General features: G+C 37.4%; 1 protein-coding gene across 1 annotated transcript in view; it reads right to left on the bottom strand.

Moving 5' to 3' along the window:
* UGDH (UDP-glucose 6-dehydrogenase) overlaps positions 1-21,674 on the bottom strand; it is a 54,178-nt gene that overhangs the window by 24,421 nt on the left and 8,083 nt on the right. The window contains exons 2-3 of the mRNA XM_003411304.4: positions 18,991-19,159; positions 1,284-1,385 (exon numbers count right to left, since the gene is read on the bottom strand). Coding sequence (XP_003411352.3) covers positions 1,284-1,385; positions 18,991-19,152 — 264 coding nt within the window. The 5' untranslated portion in view covers positions 19,153-19,159. The remainder of the gene's footprint in view (positions 1-1,283; positions 1,386-18,990; positions 19,160-21,674) is intronic.

Here is a 21,674-nt window from a genome sequence, read left to right as displayed (position 1 = left end):
TCAGTTAGGATTATACCTCAACATAAAGGAATCAAAAATCCTCATAACTGGTCCAATAAGCAACATAATGATAAATGGGGAAAAGGCTGAAGTTGTCAAGGATTTCATTTTACTTGGATCCATAATCAACACTCATGGAAGCAGTCAAGAAATCAATGTATTGCATTGGGCAAATCTGCAAAAAACCTCTTTAAAGTGTTAAAAAGCAAAGATGTCACCCTTGAGGACTAAGGTGTGCCTGACTGAAGCCATGCTATTTTCAAACCCTCAGATGCATGTGAAAGCTTGACAATGAATAAGGAAGACCAAGAAGAACTGATGTCTTTGTGTTATGATGTTGGTGAAGAATACTGAATATACCATGGACTGACAGAAGAATGAACAAATCTGTCTTGGAAGAAGTACAGCCAAAATGCTCCACAGAAGCAAGGATGGCAAGATTTCATCTCACATACCTTGGACATGTTATCAGGAAGGACCTGTCCCTGGAGAAGGACATCATGGTTGGTAATGTAGAGGGTCAGCAAAAACCAGGAAGACCCTCAACAAGATGGAATGACACAGTGGCTGCAACAATGGACTGAAACATAGCAATAATTTTGGGGATGGCACAGGACCAGGCAGTGTTTCCTTCTGTTGTATGTAAGGTCACTATTAGTTGGAACCGACTCGACAGCACCTGACAACAACATGCCATCACATATAGAATATTTGAGTAGATAGTCACTCAATTATCTTGGTTCAAAAATTGGATTATCAGAGTTTAATCCAAGAGTTGGTTCTTTTCTTTTTTTTTTTTATTACAAAGATACATTCATATTATGAGTTAAAAAGATTTCTGTGTGGTAGCCTGATAACCAAAGAATTCATTTAAAAATGACTTTAGGAACATTATTCATTTAGACAGGCAATGCCTATAGGCATGCAAACTGACTGTCTTTACCTGGTCTCTACAAACCATTGAAAACATGAAATGATGAAATACACACATACCACACACATTAACACGTGTGCTCACATGTTATCTATACTTTCTAGTTCTACATCTCAGAATAGAACTTTCTCCAAGTCTACCTGTTCAGTGATCTGAAATGATATTTGACCAGGAGAATATTTGAACAAATGATTACAGGGTCTGGTGAATTGTTAGATACAAAGTTAGTGACAACCAAAATTCAACTGGACATCTCTATACTGAGCAATGTTGTGGCTTAATATTAAAGCACAATGAAACTTTTAGATAGGAATACATTAAAATTGAAATAGCAAAGGAAAATGCTTACAGAAATAAATACAAGATCAGCTTCCTTAATGGCATCATCAATATCCGTAGAAAAAAAGAGATTTTTTCCTCGACAGGATTCTACCACTTCCTTTAGTCCTGGCTAGAAAGAAAAAAGAAAAGAAGTTGTACATACAGTTTATCATTCATATTAGACATCCTTATAGTATAGAACTGTATTTGTTAAAAGGGGCTGTGATGTTGCAATTCAAAGGTCTAGACTTGCTCTCTCACATAATATCTTTATACGAAAGACAATAATCATATATCAAAAGCCCCAAGTATATTTTATACAACGTAACTACATGGAGCAAAATGAACTTGCCACAACCCGCACAGCAGTTGATTTTAATGCTGTGTCATTGTTTACCATGTACCCAACTGTTTCATAATAGTTAACTATTAACTCTGAGTATCAAACCCAATTATCAGAAAAGTCAAGGCATTCTGTGATTTCAAGCAAACATCAAGATTTTGCACTGTCATTATGAATGCAGGTTTTTATCCGCCCTAAGTTAGGCCACACAATTGGTTGTAAAACAGCCAACATTTACTCTATACACACATAAATATGTAATTTTGTAAATCAAATTATAAGAAACATTTCTACTGAAAATCTGTTATATTTTAACAGGAGATATATTTACATTAAGAATACTGAGCTGTACAACTCTATTAAGTATTTTTGTCAAAAAAAAAAATTAAGGCCAAATCTAATTAGACCTCTAGATCTCATTACCAATTTATAGAAAATAGAGGGTATAGAAGAACAGGTCAAAAAACACCATGGGGATTCAATCAGCAAAATACAGAGTGCGAAAATTTCTAAAGGATAAATACTGTAGTTTCTTCAAAAAATAAATGGAAAAAATAAAATAAATAAATGGATCGGATGGGGGGAGACGAGAAATGGAGATTAAAATATTGTGCTTTAAAAGACCGTTGAGAGAGAACAATCAATTGCAACATACAAACCTTACTTGGATCCTGAATCAAATAAATTGTTGGGGGAAGAACATTAGAAGAATTCTTGACATGATTACTGGGTTTTTTTTTTTTTAGTAGCGGAATAGTAATGTGTGTACTGCGTAGGAGCATTCCAAAACTCAGGCGCTTGGCAGGGTAGAGGCTTCTGTCTGAAATGTAGGCCTGACTCCATTTTGTCTTCTGCTTTAATGTGTGATTTGTAACTACAGGATGGACATTTTTACAAGACACTGTGCAAACTAAAATTAGGTTGTGCTAAAGAATGTGATTTGGCTTACCCTTATTTTGCTTGCACAGATGTTTCAAGAAGCATGGGATTTTACTGGTTAGCCGGTTCTTAGAAAATGTCCCTTGGCCCCACTTGAAAAATGTTTTTACAACCTTGTACTTTTCCATGGCTATGTCTCAACTGATGTTAAATGTCAACCAATCATATTTTATGCTGTAAAGTTCCTCATACTTGCGATTTCTGTCTTTATAAATGCTTCTCAGGATCAACTCTTAGGAGCACTTAGTGGTTTCACTTTGGCCTACCCGATTCACGAATTGCATTTTCCCTCAAAACTCTTTTACTTTACTTTAACAGAGTTGAGGTTTCACTCTTTGACACCGGTTTGAATAAAGAATTATCTTTTAGAGATATATAATGAAATGCTTATGGATGGAGAACAACCCAAGATGGTGGTAGCTTGGCGAGGGGACGGGCCATATTGGTAATTGTTGAAACACAGCGATAGGCATATGGGGATTCATTATCCTATTCTCTCTGCTTTTAGATATTGCTTGAAATCTTCCATAATAAGAAGTAAAACAAAACAAAAACCCAGACCTAAGCCACTGAAGTGTACTCTTCTCAGGAAAGAAGGTTCAAGCAGTACCCACAATACTATCAAAGTTTAGAAAACTATCTACATAGCACAATGAAAGTCACTGCAGGTGCCACAGGACTAGAATTATATCAAAGGGCAACTCATTTTTCTTCATGGTTCTGAGGCCTTTTAACATAAGCAACTGGAAGAAATATAAAATGTAAGTTTAGATTTCCATCAGTTTGATTAAGGCATTTAACAGGACCAGCAAAATACAAAGGAGCCCTAGTGGCACAGTGGTTAAATGTCTGGTTGCCGCTCTGTGGAAGAAAGATGTAGCAGTCTGCTTCTGTAAAGATTACAGCCTTGGAAATCCTATGGGGCAGTTCCACACTGTCCTAGAGGTTCACTATAGGGTTGCTATTAGTCAGAATCAACTCGTTGACAAAGGGTTTGGTTTGGTTCTTGGCAAAATATACGATCCTCTACAACTATGAATATGTGTCACAAACCATAGTAACTGTCTCCTTGGTTATTTTAAGTAGGTGCTAGGAAATGGGAGTAAAAGGTTATGGAGTTAGGATTTGGCAGAGAACAAGATTTAATTTGGTCTTACATGTAATCTGCTAATAACTAAATTAAGCTAAAATTAGAGCAATGTAGAATTTATACAAAGCCTTAAAAAGATCTCAAAAGGGGCAACTACATAACTGTGTTAAAATCAATGGGATATTTGTATGTATATATAAAACATCTCCAAAATTGGTGCAAAAGTAGTTAATAATATAGGTTCTACTTCTTATTAGGCTTGTTATATAATTATCATAATTGGTATTCTTAATTTATACAGTGCTTTTTATGGGAGAATTCAAAACTTTTCACAGGGTAAAATTATCTTTTATTTTACTCAGAAAAAGCAAAGCAAATTATCCATTGCGCTTAAAAAAAGTTATCAATTTTTTTTAATGAAGTTACAAAAAGAGCAAAAACTACTCAGTAACAAAAAATAGTAACACTAAATTATTAAACAGTAACAGCATCTACTATTTTTGAGTAAAAACTTAAATATTTATTACCATATTTTATTGAATAGTCATTACTATTTTCCTTATCACGCAGAGATTGCTTTGTTACCACTTCAAGCTGATGTAAAAACCAGTTTTTTGTTAATATAGTTTCTGCCTATAAAATATAATTTATATTTTACCCATAAAATGTAAGAATACTAGAAAAAAGAAAAATATTAGAAAGAACCACAATAAACTTTTTTACTTGTCTTCTTTCCTGAGGTTGTTGACCTGAATTTTCATATTCTCAAGTCCTTAACCGAATGCCCTTTTTCACTTTCTTCAAAATATCTTATCTCCCACTTCTGGAAACTGAGACTACCATGTGTCAGCGACTTTTATTTTGTGTCCCCACCAATAAAGCTGCCTGGATCATTACACATCCTTGCTTGCTTCCCTCCAGTCTCTGAGGAAGAGGCTTTCAAGGCCGACCTCTCCACATAAACGCTTTCGATTCCTTCCTTTTGTAATCTTTTGCTATCTGGACCTTACTCCACCAATTTTCTCCTTGTGTGTATTTTATTTTATTGTGGTGAAATACATACAGCTAAAAGTTTCCCATTGTAACTATTTTTTTTTTAATAACTTTTATTAAGCTTCAAGTGAACGTTTACAAATCCAATCAGTCTGTCACATATAAGTTTACATACATCTCACTCCCTACTCCCACTTGCTCTCCCCCTCTTGAGTCAGCCCTTTCAGTCTCTCCTTTCTTGACAATTTTGCCGGCTTCCCTCTCTCTCTATCCTCCCATCCCCCCTCCAGACAAGAGTTGCCAACACAATCTCAAGTGTCCACCCGATATAATTAGCTCATTCTTCATCAGCGTCTCTCTCCCACCCGCTGACCAGTCCCTTTCATTTCTGATGAGTTGTCTTCAGGGATGGTTCCTGTCCTGTGTCAACTGAAGGTCTGGGGAGCATGGCCGCCGGGATTCCTCTAGTCTCAGTCAGACCATCAAGTTTGGTCTCTCCATGAGAATTTGGGGTCTGCATCCCACTGATCTCCTGCTCCCTCAGGGGTCCTCTGCTGTGCTCCCTGTCAGGGCAGTCATCGGTTGTGGCTGGGCACCAACTAGTTCTTCTGGTCTCAGGATGATGCAGGTCTCTGGTTCATGTGGCCCCTTCTGTCTCTTGGGCTCTTAGTTGTCGTGTGGCCTTGGTGTTCTTCATTTTCCATTGCTCCAGGTGGGTTGAGACCAACTGCTGCATCTTAGATGGCCGCTTGTCAGCATTTAAGACCCCAGACGCCACATTTCAAAGTGGGATGCAGAATGATTTCATAATAGAATTATTTTGCCAATTGACTTAGAAGTTCCCGCAAACCATGTTCCCCAGACCCCTGCACTTGCTCCGCTGACCTTTGAAGCATTCATTTTATCCCGGAAACTTCCTTGCTTTTGGTCCAGTCCAATTGAGCTGACCTTCCATGTCTTGAGTGTTGTCTTTCCCTTCACCTAAAGCAGTTCTTATCTACTGATTAATCAATAAAAAACCCTCTCCCACCCTCCCTCCCTCCCCCCCCGTAACCACAAAAGTATGTGTTCTTCTCAGGTTTACTATTTCTCAAGATCTTACAATAGTGGTCTTATACAATATTTGTCCTTTTGCCTCTGACTAATTTCACACAGCATAATGCCTTCCAGGTTCCTCCATGTTATGAAATGTTTCAGAGATTCGTCACTGTTCTTTATCGATGCGTAGTATTCCATTGTGTGAATATACCACAATTTATTTACCCATTCATCCGTTGATGGACACCTTGGTCGCTTCCAACTTTTTGCTATTGTAAACAGAGCTGCAATAAACATGGGTGTGCATATATCTGTTTGTATGAAGGCTCTTGTATCTCTAGGGTATATTCCGAGGAGTGGGATTTCTGGGTTGTATGGTAGTTTTATTTCTAACTGTTTAAGATAACGCCAGATAGATTTCCAAAGTGGTTGTACCATTTTACATTCCCACCAGCAGTGTATGAGAGTTCCAATCTCTCCGCAGCCTCTCCAACATTTATTATTTTGTGTTTTTTGGATTAATGCCAGCCTTGCTGGTGTGAGATGGAATCTCATCGTAGTTTTAATTTGCATTTCTCTAATGGCTAATGATCGAGAGCATTTTCTCATGTATCTGTTGGCTGCCTGAATATCTTCTTTAGTGAAATGTGTGTTCATATCCTTTGCCCACTTCTTGATTGGGTTGTTTGTCTTTTTGTGGTTGAGTTTTGACAGAATCATGTAGATTTTAGAGATCAGGTGCTGGTCGGAGATGTCATAGCTGAAAATTCTTTCCCAGTCTGTAGGTGGTCTTTTTACTCTTTTGGAGAAGTCTTTAGATGAGCATAGGTGTTTGATTTTTAGGAGCTCCCAGTTATCAGGTTTCTCTTCATCATTTTTGGTAATGTTTTCTATTCTGTTTATACCTTGTATTAGGGCTCCTAGGGTTGTCCCAATTTTTTCTTCCATGATCTTTATCGTTTTAGTCTTTATGTTTAGGTCTTTGATCCACTTGGAGTTAGTTTTTGTGCATGGTGTGAGGTATGGGTCCTGTTTCATTTTTTTGCAAATGGATACCCAGTTATGCCAGCACCATTTGTTAAAAAGGCTATCTTTTCCCCAGTTAATTGACACTGGTCCTTTGTCAAATATCACCTGCTCATACGTGGATGGATCTATGTCTGGGTTCTCAATTCTGTTCCATTGGTCTATGTGTCTGTTGTTGTACCAATACCAGGCTGTTCTGACTACTGTGGCTGTATAATAGGTTCTGAAGTCAGGTAAGGTGAGGCCTCCCACTTTCTTCTTCTTTTTCAGTAGTGCTTTGCTTATCCGGGGCTTCTTTCCCTTCTATATGAAATTGGTGATTTGTTTCTCTATCCCCTTAAAATATGACATTGGAATTTGGATCGGAAGTGCGTTAAATGTATAGATGGCTTTTGGTAGAATAGACATTTTTACTATGTTAAGTCTTCCTATCCATGAGCAGGGTATGTTTTTCCACTTAAGTATGTCCTTTTGAATTTCTTGTAGTAGAGCTTTGTAGTTTTCTTTGTATAGGTCTTTTACATCCTTGGTAAGATTTATTCCTAAGTATCTTATCTTCTTGGGGGCTACTGTGAATGGTATTGATTTGGTTATTTCCTCTTCGGTGTTCTTTTTGTTGATGTAGAGGAATCCAAGTGATTTTTGTATGTTTATTTTATAACCTGAGACTCTGCCAAACTCTTCTATTAGTTTCAGTAGTTTTCTGGAGGATTCCTTAGGGTTTTCTGTGTATATAATCATGTCATCTGCAAATAGTGATAACTTTACTTCTTCCTTGCCAATCCGGATACCTTTTATTTCTTTGTCTAGCCTAATTGCCCTGACTAAGACTTCCAACACGATGTTGAATAAGAGTGGTGATAAAGGGCATCCTTGTCTGGTTCCCGTTCTCAAGGGAAGTGCTTTCAGGTTCTCTCCATTTAGAGTGATATTGGCTGTTGGCTTTGCATAGGTGCCCTTTATTATGTTGAGGAATTTTCCTTCAATTCCTATTTTGGTAAGAGTTTTTATCATGAATGGGTGTTGGACTTTGTCAAATGCCTTTTCTGCATCAACTGATAAGATCATGTGGTTTTTGTCTTTTGTTTTATTTATGTGATGGATTACATTAATGGTTTTTCTGATATTAAACCAGCCTTGCATACCTGGTATAAATCCCACTTGATCAGGGTGAATTATTTTTTTGATGTGTTGTTGGATTCTTTTGGCTAGAATTTTGTTGAGGATTTTTGCATCAATGTTCATGAGGGATATAGGTCTATAATTTTCTTTTTTTGTAATGTCTTTACCTGGTTTTGGTATCAGGGAGATGGTGGCTTCATAGAATGAGTTGGGTAGTATTCCGTCATTTTCTATGCTTTGGAATACCTTTAGAAGTAGTGGTGTTAACTCTTCTCTGAAAGTTTGGTAGAACTCTGCAGTGAAGCCGTCCGGGCCAGGGCTTTTTTTTGGGGGGAGTTTTTTGATTACCGTTTCAATCTCTTTTTTTGTTATGAGTCTATTTAGTTGTTCTACTTCTGAATGTGTTAGTTTAGGTAGGTAGTGTTTTTCCAGGAATTCATCCATTTCTTCTAGGTTTTCAAAGTTGTTAGAGTACAATTTTTCATAATAATCTGAAATGATTCTTTTAATTTCATTTGGTTCTGTTGTGATGTGGTCCTTCTCATTTCTTATTCGGGTTATTTGTTTCCTTTCCTGAATTTCTTTAGTCAGTCTAGCCAATGGTTTATCAATTTTGTTAATTTTTTCAAAGAACCAGCTTTTGGCTTTGTTAATTCTTTCAATTGTTTTTCTGTTCTCTAATTCATTTAGTTCAGCTCTAATTTTTATTATTTGTTTTCTTCTGGTGCCTGATGGATTCTTTTGTTGCTCACTTTCTATTTGTTCAAGTTGTAGGAACAGTTCTCTGATTTTGGCTCTTTCTTCTTTTTGTATGTGTGCATTTATCGATATAAATTGGCCTCTGAGCACTGCTTTTGCTGTGTCCCAGAGGTTTTGATAGGAAGTATTTTCATTCTCGTTGCTTTCTATGAATTTCCTTATTCCCTCCTTGATGTCTTCTATCACCCAGTCTTTTTTCAGGAGGGTATTGTTCATTTTCCAAGTATTTGATTTCTTTTCCCTAGTTTTTCTGTTATTGATCTCTAGTTTTATTGCCTTGTGGTCTGAGAAGATGCTTTGTAATATTTCGATGTTTTGGACTCTGCAAAGGTTTGTTTTATGACCTAATATGTGGTCTATTCTAGAGAATGTTCCATGTGCACTAGAAAAAAAAGTATATTTTGCAGCAGTTGGGTGGAGAGTTCTGTATAAGTCAATGAGGTCAAGTTGGTTGATTGTTGTAATTAGATCTTCCGTGTCTCTGTTGAGCTTCTTACTGGATGTCCTGTCCTTTTCCGAAAGTGGTGTGTTGAAGTCTCCTACTATAATTGTGGAGGTATCTATCTCGCTTTTCAATTCTGTTAAAATTTGATTTATGTATCTTGCAGCCCTGTCATTGGGTGCATAAATATTTAATATGGTTATGTCTTCCTGATCAATTGTCCCTTTTATCATTATATAGTGTCCTTCTTTATCCTTCATGGTGGATTTAAGTCTAAAGTCTATTTTGTCAGAAATTAATATTGCTACTCCTCTTCTTTTTTGCTTATTGTTTCCTTGATATACTTTTTTCCATCCTTTGAGTTTTAGTTTGTTTGTGTCTCTAAGTCTAAGGTGTGTCTCTTGTAGGCAGCATATAGATGGATTGTGTTTCTTTATCCAGTCTGTGACTCTCTGTCTCTTTATTGGTGCATTTAGTCCATTTACATTCAGGGTAATTATAGATAAATAAGTTTTTAGTGCTGTCATTTTGATGCCTTTTTATGTGTGTTGTTGACAATTTCATTTTTCCACATACTTTTTTGTGCTGAGGCGTTTTTCTTAGTAAATTGTGAGATCCTCATTTTCATAGTGCTTGACTTTATGTTAGTTGAGTCGTTACGTTTTTCTTGGTTTTTATCTTGAGTTATAGAGTTGTTATACCTTTATGTGGTTACCTTATTATTTACCCCTATTTTTCTAAGTAAAAACCTAACTTGTATTGTTCTATATCGCCTTGTATCACTCTCCATATGGCAGTTCAATGCCTCCTGTATTTAGTCCCTCTTTTTGATTATTGTGATCTTTTACCTATTGACTTCCATGATTCCCTGTTATGTGTATTTTTTTTTTTTCATTAATCTTAATTTGTTTGTTTTTGTGATTTCCCTATTTGAGTTGATTATCAGGATGTTCTGTTTTGTGACCTTGTGTTGTGCTGATATCTGATATTATTGGTTCTCTGACCAAACAATATCCTTTAGTATTTCTTGTAGCTTTGGTTTGGTTTTTGCAAATTCTCTAAACTTGTGTTTGTCTGTAAATATCTTAATTTCGCCTTCATATTTCAGAGAGAGTTTTGCTGGATATATGATCCTTGGCTGGCAGTTTTTCTCCTTCAGTGTTCTGTATATGTCGTCCCATTCCCTTCTTGCCTGCATGGTTTCTGCTGAGTTGTCAGAACATATTCTTATTGATTGTCCCTTGAAGGAAACCTTTCTTTTCTCCCTGGCTGCTTTTAAAATTTTCTGTTTATCTTTGGTTTTGGTGAGTTTGATGATAATATGTCTTGATGTTTTTCTTTTTGGATCAATCATAAATGGGGTTCAATGAGCATCTTGGATAGCTATCCTTTCGTCTTTCATGATGTCAGGGAAGTTTTGTGTCAGGAGTTCTTCAACTATTTTCTCTGTGTTTTCTGTCCCCCCTCCCTGTTCTGGGACTCCAATCATCCGCAGGTTATCCTTCTTGATAGAGTCCCACATAATTCTTAGGGTTTCTTCATTTTTTTTAATTCTTTTATCTGATTTTTTTTCAGCTATGTTGGTGTTGATTCCCTGGTCCTCCAGATGTCCCAGTCTGCATTCTAATTGCTTGAGTCTGCTCCTCTGACTTCCTAGTGCGTTGTCTAATTCTGTAATTTTATTGTTAATCTTTTGGATTTCTACATGTTGTCTCTCTATGGATTCTTGCAACTTATTAATTTTTCCAGTATGTTCTTGAATAATCTTTTTGAGTTCTTCAACAGTTTTATCAGTGTGTTCCTTGGCTTTTTCTGCAGTTATCCTAATTTCATTTGTGATATCATTAAGCATTCTGTAAATTAGTTTTTTATATTCTGTATCTGATAATTCCAAGATTGTATCTTCATTTGGGAAAGATTTTGATTCTTTTGTTTGGGGGGTTGGAGAAGCTGTCATGGTCTGTTTCTTTAAGTGGTTTGATATGGATTGTTGTCTCCGAGCCATCACTGGGAAACTAGTTTTTCCAGAAAATCCGCTAAAAAAAAAATGCAGTCAGATCCCTATCAGAGTTCTCCCTCTGGCTCAGGCTATTCAGATGTTAATGAAGCCGCCTGGGGAGGGTGGGGGAGGGAACATAGAGATAGGAGAGTAGTACCTCAGAATATAGCCAGAGTTGCTTGTCTTGCTTGGAATGGCTATTATATCTGAGATTCCCACGGGGCGTCGCCTATGTGTGCTATCTGTGTGGAGATTGCCCCCGGGGGGTCTGGCCCGCTGGAGTCACGGTCAGATTCTCCACTTCCAGCCCCACGCCCAGCGTCAAGGCTCCCCTACTGGGACGGTGCACTCTCGACTCCAAAATCAGTCGGTGTCTCCCAGGGACTTCTTGTCCCTCCAGCCGCGTGGCCGTGCTGCCTCCGAGAACCAGTTGGGCCTCCTCCCGGGGTTAGTTCAGATGGGTGGAGCAGCTCCCCGTGCTTGTGCCGTGACCGAGTGTCCTGGCTGGGACGCTGTTTTCCCCGCTCCAATACCAGTCGCTGCCTCCCGGGGACTTCTCCTACCGGCTGCGTCCCACGCCGCCCGCGCGACCCAGCTGGTCCCCTTCCCGGGGTTAGTTCAGGGGGGTGGAGCAACTCTCCGTGTTTATGCTGTACCTGCGTCCAGTCCAAATCCCTGCGGGACGGTTCCCCGGCTCGGACGCTGCTCTTTCTGCTCCAAGACCAGTCACTCTCTCCTGGGGACTTCTCCTACCAGCTGCGTCCCACGCCGCCCATGGAACCGGCTGGTCCCCCTCCCGGGGTTAGTTCAGGGGGGTGGAGCAGCTCTCTGTGCTTGTGCCGTACCTGACTGGTACGCTGGCTCCAGGCTCTGGAAACAATTGCTGCTTCCCCGTATTAGTTCGTTCTCCGTCTCTAAATCTGTGTTTGTTGTTCAGGGTTCGTAGATTGTTATGTATGTGATCGATTCACTTGTTTTTCCGTGTCTTTGTTGTAAGAGGGATCCGAGGTAGCGTCTGCCTAGTCCGCCATCTTGGCTCCGCCTCTGTAACTATTTTTTAAGTATACAATTCAGTGACATTAATTACATTCACCATGCTGGGCTACCATGACCACTATCCATTTCCAAAAGTTTCACATCACCTCAAATAGAAACTCAAATAGCCCCTGGTAACCACTGATAAACTTTTGTCTCTATGTATTTGCCTATTCTAGATACTTCATATGAAGGGAATCAGGCAATATTTGATCCCTTTGTATCTGACTTATTTCATTCAGCATCATGTTTTCAAGATTCATCTGTGTCCCAGTATGTATCAGAACTTCGCTTCTATGACTGAATATTACTCCATTGTATGTATATAGCACATTTTGTTTATCCATTCATCTACTGATGGACACTTGGGTTGTTTCCACTTTTTGGTTATGATGAATAGTGCTGCAGTGAGCACTGCTGTAAAGTATCTGTTTGTATCCCTGCTTTCAAGTCTCTTGGGAATATACCTAGGGTTGAATTGCTGGGTCACACGGTAATTCTGTGTTTAATTTTGAGGAACCTTCAAACTGTTTTCTATACTGGCTGCACCACTTTACATTCTCACCAGCAATGGATGAGGGTTCCAATTTCTCCACATTCTTGCCAGCACTTGTTAGTTTGTCTTTTTCTGATAGCAGCCATTGTAGTAGATGTTGAGATGGTATCTCATTGTGGTTTTGCATTGCATTTCCCTAATAATTATTGCTGTGGGAGAAAGACGTGGCAGTCTGCTTCTGTAAAGATTTATACTGTTGGAAACCCTATGGGGCAGTTTTACTCTGCCTTAGAGGATCACCATGAGTCAGAATCGACTCAACTGCAAGGGAGAATTTACGGGCCACTGGTATACCCTCTTTGGAGAAATGTCTATTCAAGTCCTTTGTCCATTTTTGAGTTGAGTTGTCTTCTTGTTCTTACGATTTTGACCTTTCCTTCTCTATGAAATTTTTCCACCTTAACTTATTAGTATGCTCAATCCTTTACCAACCAAAGAAAATAAGAATAAACAAAATCATAGCCTTTACACTGTATCCCTCTCCAATTACTACGCCCTTGATCTTCTAAATTACACTTCTGAAAAGAGGAGTCTCACTCCTTTTCTACAGTTTCTCACTTCCTCAATCTCCTGGCATTTGTAATTGTTCTGGCAAAGGTTATAATGGCCTCCATAATATCAAATTTAATGGAGATATTTCACTCCTTATCTCTACTGCATTTCACATAGTGGCTAGCTTACTGTTTCATTCAGCAAACATTTGTTGAGCATTTACTATGTGCTGGCTACTGTACTAGTCACTCATAATTAGGACTTAAAACTCTTTCTGGCTTCTGGTTCTCCTTTTCTGACCAATCCTTCATTACCACTCTATGGCATTTCCTTCACCCACCATCAAACATTAGTGTTTTTCCGGGTTCTGTCCTTGACCCATGCTCTGCTCTCTCTATATGCTCTTTTTGGGAGCATTCACTCACTCTCATTTTAACTACTGCCTGCATGATTCCTCACTGTACATTTTCAACTCTGAATTCTCTGCCTTAACTTTTAAACATATACCCAACTGCCTCCTGAACATCTCCATTTGGATGACCCAAACCCTCTATAACTAAATATGCCCAAATAGAATTCACTGTTTCATCTCTCACCACCAACCACCACATCTGATTTTCTTCCTGTATTCCTGATTTCAATTAATGGCACAATTACACACCTAGTCATGCAAACCAGAAACCTAGATATCATTCCAGATTCCTTCCTCTCCACCCTTTTTATATAGTCAATCATCAAGTCTTATCATTTTTTCTTCTAAATATTTCTCTAATTAGGCTGGTGAGACCAAGAGCAGATGGAGTGGGGGATAGAGCAACTCTCAAAGAGAATATGTACTCAAAAAAGCATATTAAATATTATAATTGCATATTAGCTACCTGTGACCATGAGTTAAACAACAGTAATTAACAGGAACTTCTTGAAGTCAAAATTTGGCATTCAAAATAAAAATTGATACCACAGATCTTTATAAGACTCTTGAAAAGAAATATCTATTTGGTTGTATATTTAAACGTGCCTTATAGGGTACATAGATTTACAAAAGGAAGTTGATTACAGAGGCATCCAAAATTTTTCTAGAAATAAGTGTTTCTTTGCCTTGTCAAGGTAGGTCAGTGCAAAATGACAACTTTTAACAGTACATATATATATATATATATATACATAAGCTACTCTTTAAAGCAATTCAGAAAAAATGTAAATTCAGGCTAAATATATTACAGTGAAACCTGTGAGAGCTGGAACTCGATGGGATTGCCTTGTTTTTCCGGGTCTCAGAAGTTTTCTGCCACTGACAGGGTACAGTCTTACCATTTTTCTATCATTCATTTTAGTGAAAAATGTTTGCATATTCCTTCTCTGACAGGTTTCTGCCTCACACAGTTTCCGGCTTTTGCAAGTTTTACTGTATTTGTTTTTCTTCTTTTTTAATTCTTCCTCCTTGACATTTCATATCACCCAATATAGCCAAGGAATTGTACAGGAGCAGCTAATTTTACAACATAAAATAAATAAAGATGCAACAAAAGTCTAACATGTCTTTAAAAACATGGATAACGGGTCACACAGTTCATTTCCCCAAGTCTTTTGTTTGTTTCTGTTTTAAACACTCCTTAGAAAAATTCCTCTTTCGTCTCTGATTTTTCAACAACTGAGATCTAAGAAAGACTAAAAAAAATTATAAGTCTAAAGTCCTTTACTTGCTAAAAGAAAAATCATTCTACTTGCTAAGAACATTCCTTTCCAGAATTTTAAAGTAACTGTCTTAGACTGGGTTCTCCAGAGGAGCAAAACCAGTGAAGCATGTATATATGTGTGTGTGTGTGTGTGTGTGTGTGTATATATATATATCATATATAAATATATATATAAATACATAGAAAGATTTATTTCAAAGAAACGGCTCAGGCAGTTGTGGGTGCTGGTAAGTCCCAAATCTGTGGGTCAGGCATCAGGCTGGAGGCTTCTGACTCACGTGGTTGCAGGGTCTGACAAACCCAAAATCAGGTCATATGGCAGGCTGCTGGCTCACGCCGCAAGAACTGGAGGTCAGGGGATGACGAGTCAGATGTAGGATCCAGAGAGGGTGAGCTTTGCCAGAAAATCCATATATACTGGATGCAGGCCATACCCTCAATGAAACTCCCCTCTCAACTGATTGGCTGCCCACATCAGATCACAAAATGGGGGATGATTCCATAGTATCTGAAAAACCATTGAGAATCTCAGCCTAGCCAAGCTGACACATAACGGTAATCATCACAGTAACAGTGCCATGCTCTTAGCCTTCAAAGCCAGATAGGTTTTTGAAGACTTCATTTCCTTTGTAGGTTATACTAAATAGTATAGAACTAAAATAGCTGCCTTTATTAGCATTATCTACCTTTCTGGAGTAGACATATTAAAAATGAGATAAAATATAGCCTTTAAAGACCAAATTTTAACCATTAAATAAAACAAGCACAATTACAGGGCTTCAGAGTTTTGAGAACTCAGATACCGCTTCTCACAGGCAGTGCTAGCTAGACTTTGAAATGTCTTATATTCTATCCAAAGAGATTTAAAGAAGAAAAATTTTATTTACAATATAAAAGTATGAAACAACAATAATTTTGTTTCTTTGTTTATAAAAAGTAAGTTATTGACAGAAAACAAGAAAGACATGGAAAAGAAGTCACTATTTGTTATCTTAGCTCTCTGACTTCAACTACATTCCCTACTGGTTTCAATGTCCGATTAGAACACTATTTTAAATATAAAGCACTTAAGTCTCAGGAAGAAGGGGAGCTTCTGATTTCGAATAATGAAAATAGTAATACCAATAAGAATCTGACTGGATACTGTAACAGGAACAAGTCTGGCCAGTTGACTTTTTTGTTTTCTCCAAGAAAAATGTCTAATTCCAATATATTATAGTTTATGCTTTTTTTTCCTATTTGAGGGATGCCCTTTGTCTTTTGTTTTTAAGTAAAATTTTCATTGAGGCAAAACACAGATACAGAAAAGTGCATATACATTAGTACAGGAAAGTGTAGAGTGAACATACTTGTGTAACCACTACCCGCTTCAAGTAGCAAAACATTACCAATGAATCACAAACCCACTGTGTGCCCTCTCCTAGGCGCTACCACCACCCAAATTACTACCATACTGAATTCTATCATCATTCATTAGTTTGCCAACATTTGAACTTAATATAAATGGAAATATACAGTATGTATTCTTCTGTTTCTGGCAACACTGCTTTTGTGAGATTTAACCATATTGTTACATGCAGGAGTAGTTTCATTGATTTTCAGTGTAGTACATTATTTTGTTGCAGTAATATACCATAATTTTATATCCATTCTATTGCTGAATTGTTTTCCTTTTGGGGCTATTACAACAAATATCACGGACAGTGCCTATCTTTGGGTGAGCATATGCATGCATCTCTGTTGGGTATACACCTAAGGGTGGAATTGCTGAGTCATAGACTATACATATTTTCTGCTTTAGTAGATATTGATAAACAGTTTTTCAAAGTAGCTATAATACTTTACATTCTCACCAGGAGTGTACAAAATTCCAACTGTTCTATATCCTTATCGACACTTGGTATTGTCAGTAATATTACTTTAGCCATTCTAATGCGTGCCTTTCCTTTTTCAAGACCAGAGTACACTGCTGGCAGAATTAATTACTGAATGTTTGGATATAAGTACGGTTTATAGGGTTTCTGATGACTTGCAGCTCTTTTATGGGTATCAGAATTATAAAACTTGTTATCAAGTTACTTTTCAAAATTCCCCAAAATCAAATACACTAGCAATGTTAAAACAGGGAAAGAAGTGCTGTAACACTGAGGTAGCTACAAAACTATTACGGGCAGGTTATATTGCAGAACAAGAAAAGGTAAAGCACAAACAGAAAATAGTACATACACAAAGGTTTTTTGTTTGAATCCTAAATCTGATCCAGGTAAGAGTAACCCAAGCCATAGTCTCAGGGAACAACGTAGTCAATCGGCAAAACATAGTTCACAAAGATAATGTTCTATATCCGAGTTTAGTGAGTAGTTTCTGGGGTCTTAACAGCTCGTGAGTGGCCATCTGAGATACAACTATTGGTTTCTACTCATATGGAGCAAAAGAGAATGAAGAAAATCAAAGATGAAACCACTCTATGGGCCTAACAGCCCACACGAATCACAACCTCTTCTAACCTGAGACCAGAACTAGATCGTGCTCAGCTACCACTATAGACCGTTCTGACCAGGGACACAATAGAAGATCCTGAATAGAGTGAGAGAAAAATGTAGAACAAAAACTCAAATTTCTAAAAAAGGCCAGATCTACTGGACCAATAGAGACTAGAGGAACCCCCTAGACTATCACCCTAAAATACTCTTTGAACTTGGAACTGAAGCTATTTCTGCGGGTCACCTTTCAGTCTAATAAAAGATTGGCTTATAAAATAAACAATATCACCCGTGAGTAATGTGCGCCTTTAGACAACTAATCATATGAGACCAAACAGTCAACAGTTACCAAAAAGCAAGGAGGAGAAAGGAGGCTAGATCAATGGAAATAGAACAGAATGGAAACAATGAGAATGCTGACATATTGTAAAACTGTAACTAATGGCATGGAACTATTTGCATAAAAACTATTAAACGGGAATGCATAAAAATTGTTAAATGGGAACCTAACTCGCTATGTAAACTTTCGCATAAAACACAACAAAATGTTATTTAAAAAAAAAAGAGTAAATCCATGATGTTGAGAGGCTATTACTCTATGGGTGCTTTTCCAAGGATTTCTATGTCTCATGGGCCTGTAAATGGCAGGCATATTTATCTTATAGACAAAACTGGGTTGAAACTTCCAAATGCCTAACACACCTAAAGACTATGGTCAATAACAGAGCCTTATAAATAATTCTTCTGAAAAAAAGAACATTATATTAATGTGGGATAGAAAATGCTACCATTAAATTTTCAAATACTTTCTTGTTGGCCTTCAAAAGCGTAATATCACTAACTCATTTTACTATAAGATAATTAGAAAAAATGAGACCCAGATGTTGCTGTTGCTGTTACGTGCCGTCGAGTCGATTCCGACTCATAGCTACCCTATGCACAACAGAATGAAACACTGCCTCGTCCTGAGCCATCCTTAAAATCGTTGTTATGCTTGAGCCCATTGTTGCAGCCACTGTGTCAATCCACCTCGTTGAGGGTCCTCCTCTTTTCTGCTGACCCTGTACTCTGCCAAGCGTGATGTCCTTCTCCAGGGACTGATCCCTCCTGACAACATGTCCAAAGTATGTAAGACGCAGTCTCGCCATCCTTGCTTCTAGAGACCGAAGGCCAGGCGAGACCCAGATAGCCCAGTAAAATAGTTAGAAGCTTATTTTCCTAACTATAAGTTTTCTAAATTCTCAGAAATTTTGAACTTCCAATTAAAATTTGTGGCACTAAACACTAAACATGAAAGTCACCATTTATCCATCCAGGGTTTACCTCATGTAAATATGATAATGTAAAAATATAATGGACTTACATGAATTAAAATTAAAAAGTACAGTTTATACAGAATACCACTTTTTATTTTGACCATTATAATATGTAATGATACTAAAAAAAAAAAAAAGAATATAGAGAAAAGAAAAAGAATGACCCATAATCCCACCGCACTAATGCAACCAGAATTAACAATCTGATATACTTCTTCCCAGTCATTTTTCCTGGGTATACTTCACATAATTGTAATTATAGTATTCATAACATTTTGTATTCAGATTTTTTTCATTTAATTTCTTATCAGTTAGTCACAGGTTTAACAGTGCATATATATTATTTAACAAAGATAGTAAGAAAACAAGGAGCATAAGAACAAAGTGCTGTTTAATATAGCTTACCTCATAAATAGGAAGTGTAGGTGAGTTCCATGCATTGATTCTCGATTCGTTGACATCAACTACTGTTACCCTGATTTCAGGGCACATCTGAGCAATGACACTACACGTGGGTCCGCCAACATAGCCTGCACCAATGCAACAGATCTTCTTAATTTGAAACATGATTGCACTGGAAAGGAAACAGTAAGACTGTTCAAGCATTGAAAAGAGAAAATTTACTGAAATCATACTGCACGTTCACTGTACTTATAAAAACTGTCAAGGATATCTGGAAGTATTTCCTGCATTCACTCACAGTGATAAAAAAAATAGCACTCCTATCGGATGACGTAGCCTGTTCTCAGCTGCATTAGTATGAAACATATGGGGAAAATTATAGTAACTGGTATTATTGGAAAAGTTAAATCTAATATTTAGAAAGTGAAAGAATAAAATAAAACCTCACTGAGGCCTCTAATACACTAGAACAACTCTGATTACTGAGGGAAAAAGTTCAAGGGTGAACACTCTGATGCAATTTTTGCTTAATGCTGGAGTACAAAGGTGAGCTTTACAACAGGTTTAGACTAGCACGACTGATACTAAGGTTAGTTTCACAGTCCAAAATTGCCTCTGAGATTGTACTCCTTACACACTGAATTTGGCTACAGTGATTTACTTTTAGGTACTGGGCAGTGATCTTAAATTTGATTTTAACTTTAATCAGAAACCAGGACATGGGTAAAAGAAGGCAATTTCTGTAGTTACCAAAGCTGTTACACAGATTTTCATAGGTTTTCAAAAGCCATTAGATGAACACTAATCAAAATCACTAGGGACTGATTTATACATAAGAAAGTTTATTCATTTATAAGACAACTGTCAAAGAGACCATGATTCTTAGAATGTTAGTCTTTTCTAAGGGTTCAGAAATTATCTAATCTAATCCTTTCATAAGTTCCAAAGGCAAGGAAAATAGTAATCAGAGTTACTTCTTATAAAAAAAAAAAAGTGGCACAGGAAGAATTTGTGTATGAATTACTGAATGGGAAACTAATTTGCTTTGTAAAGTTTCACCTAAAGCAAAATAAAATGTTGGAAAAAAAAAAAAGCAAGCTAAAGATCTGGGAGTGGGTATTCTCCATTTCCAGAGTATTTTTGGAAAGAAAAAAGTAAAAGAGTATTTACTTTGAGTATAAAGAGAATGAGTAAATCTCTTCTCCCCGTTTCCCTTCACAGATGAAAAAGCAGTACAAAGGAGTAACAGCATCCTTTAAAATCTCATTCCCTTTAGTCTGAATCTGTATTAATCAAACAACATTCTAATCTTCATTTGGTTCCCTGGGTAGATTTTCCTACTGGAAGAGAATAAGCTGACCAGTTCATACAAATATTCTGGTCTGCTTGCTGTCTCACTGAATTAATAACAACTAATCTGGTGTAGGAAACCCTGGTGGTGCAGTGGTTAAGAGTTTGGCTGCTAACCAAAAGGTCAACAGTTCAAATCCACCAGGCACTCCTTGTAAACCTTATCGGGCAGTTCTACTCTGCCCTATAGGGTCACTATGAGTCGGAATTGACTCGACAGCAACGGGTTTTAATCTTGTTTATAAATTGATCTTTAGTGGTTATGATTCCCAAAAAAAAAAAAACCAAACCCAGTGCCGTCAAGTCGATTCCGACTCATGGCGACCTTATAGGACAAAGTAGAACTGCCCCACCGAGTTTCCGAGGAGTGCCTGGCGGATTCGAACTGCTGACCCTTTGGTTAGCAGGTGTAGCACTTAACCACTACGCCACCAGGGTTTCCGTAGTTATGATTAGCAGCTAACAATTCATACAGTATGGTACCAAATGACTCGAAAAAAATTATAAAAAGAAACAGAATTTTAATAAAATCAGTAAAAATGGGCAGAATTTGAGTGTTATGATTCTGCCAAAGAAAGCAATATTCTTAGTACATCACAAAGAGCTTGGTTACTCTGCCACCCCCCCCCCTTTTTTAAGTAGTTGCACTATATTCCACAGAAGATATTAAAACCTTGTTAATCTTTAGTAAGATTAGACAGGACTATAAAACGAAAAATAATACATTTGAGAAATGTGCTTTTTAGTTCAATCAGATATACGACAGCAAATGGGCAACTCCTGTCGAAAAGCAGGATGATAAGGCAGGAAAGGACAGGAACTGGTCGAATGGACACAGGGAACCCGGGGTGGAAAAGGGGAGTGTGCTGTCACACTGTGGGAATTGCAACTAATGTCACAAAATAATATGTGTATAAATTTTTTAATGAGAAATTAACTTGAGCTGTAATTTTAATTGTAACTAAAGCACAACTAAAAAAAAAAAAACCTTGCTAAATCTGGTAATTCTCTCCTTAATAATCTAAAACAAGTAAATTAACATCTTAGGCCACAGAGCAACTCTCAACAAAATCCAAAACACTGAGATAACACAAAGTATCTTCTCTGACCATAATGCCATCAAAGTAGAAATTAACAACAGAAGAGCAATGAAAAAAAAAAATCAATGACATGGAAACTGAGTAACACCCTGCTTAAAAACCAGTGGATAATAGAAGAAATCAGAGATGGAATAAAAAAATTCTTAGAATCAAATGAGAATGAAAACATATCATACGAAAACCTTTGGGACACAGCAAAGGCAGTGCTCAGAGGTCAACTTATAGCAATAGATGCAC

This window comes from Loxodonta africana, chromosome 5 (genome assembly GCF_030014295.1).
Source record: "Loxodonta africana isolate mLoxAfr1 chromosome 5, mLoxAfr1.hap2, whole genome shotgun sequence".
NCBI lineage: Eukaryota > Metazoa > Chordata > Mammalia > Proboscidea > Elephantidae > Loxodonta > Loxodonta africana.
This window is presented reverse-complemented; position numbering and strand designations above follow the sequence as displayed.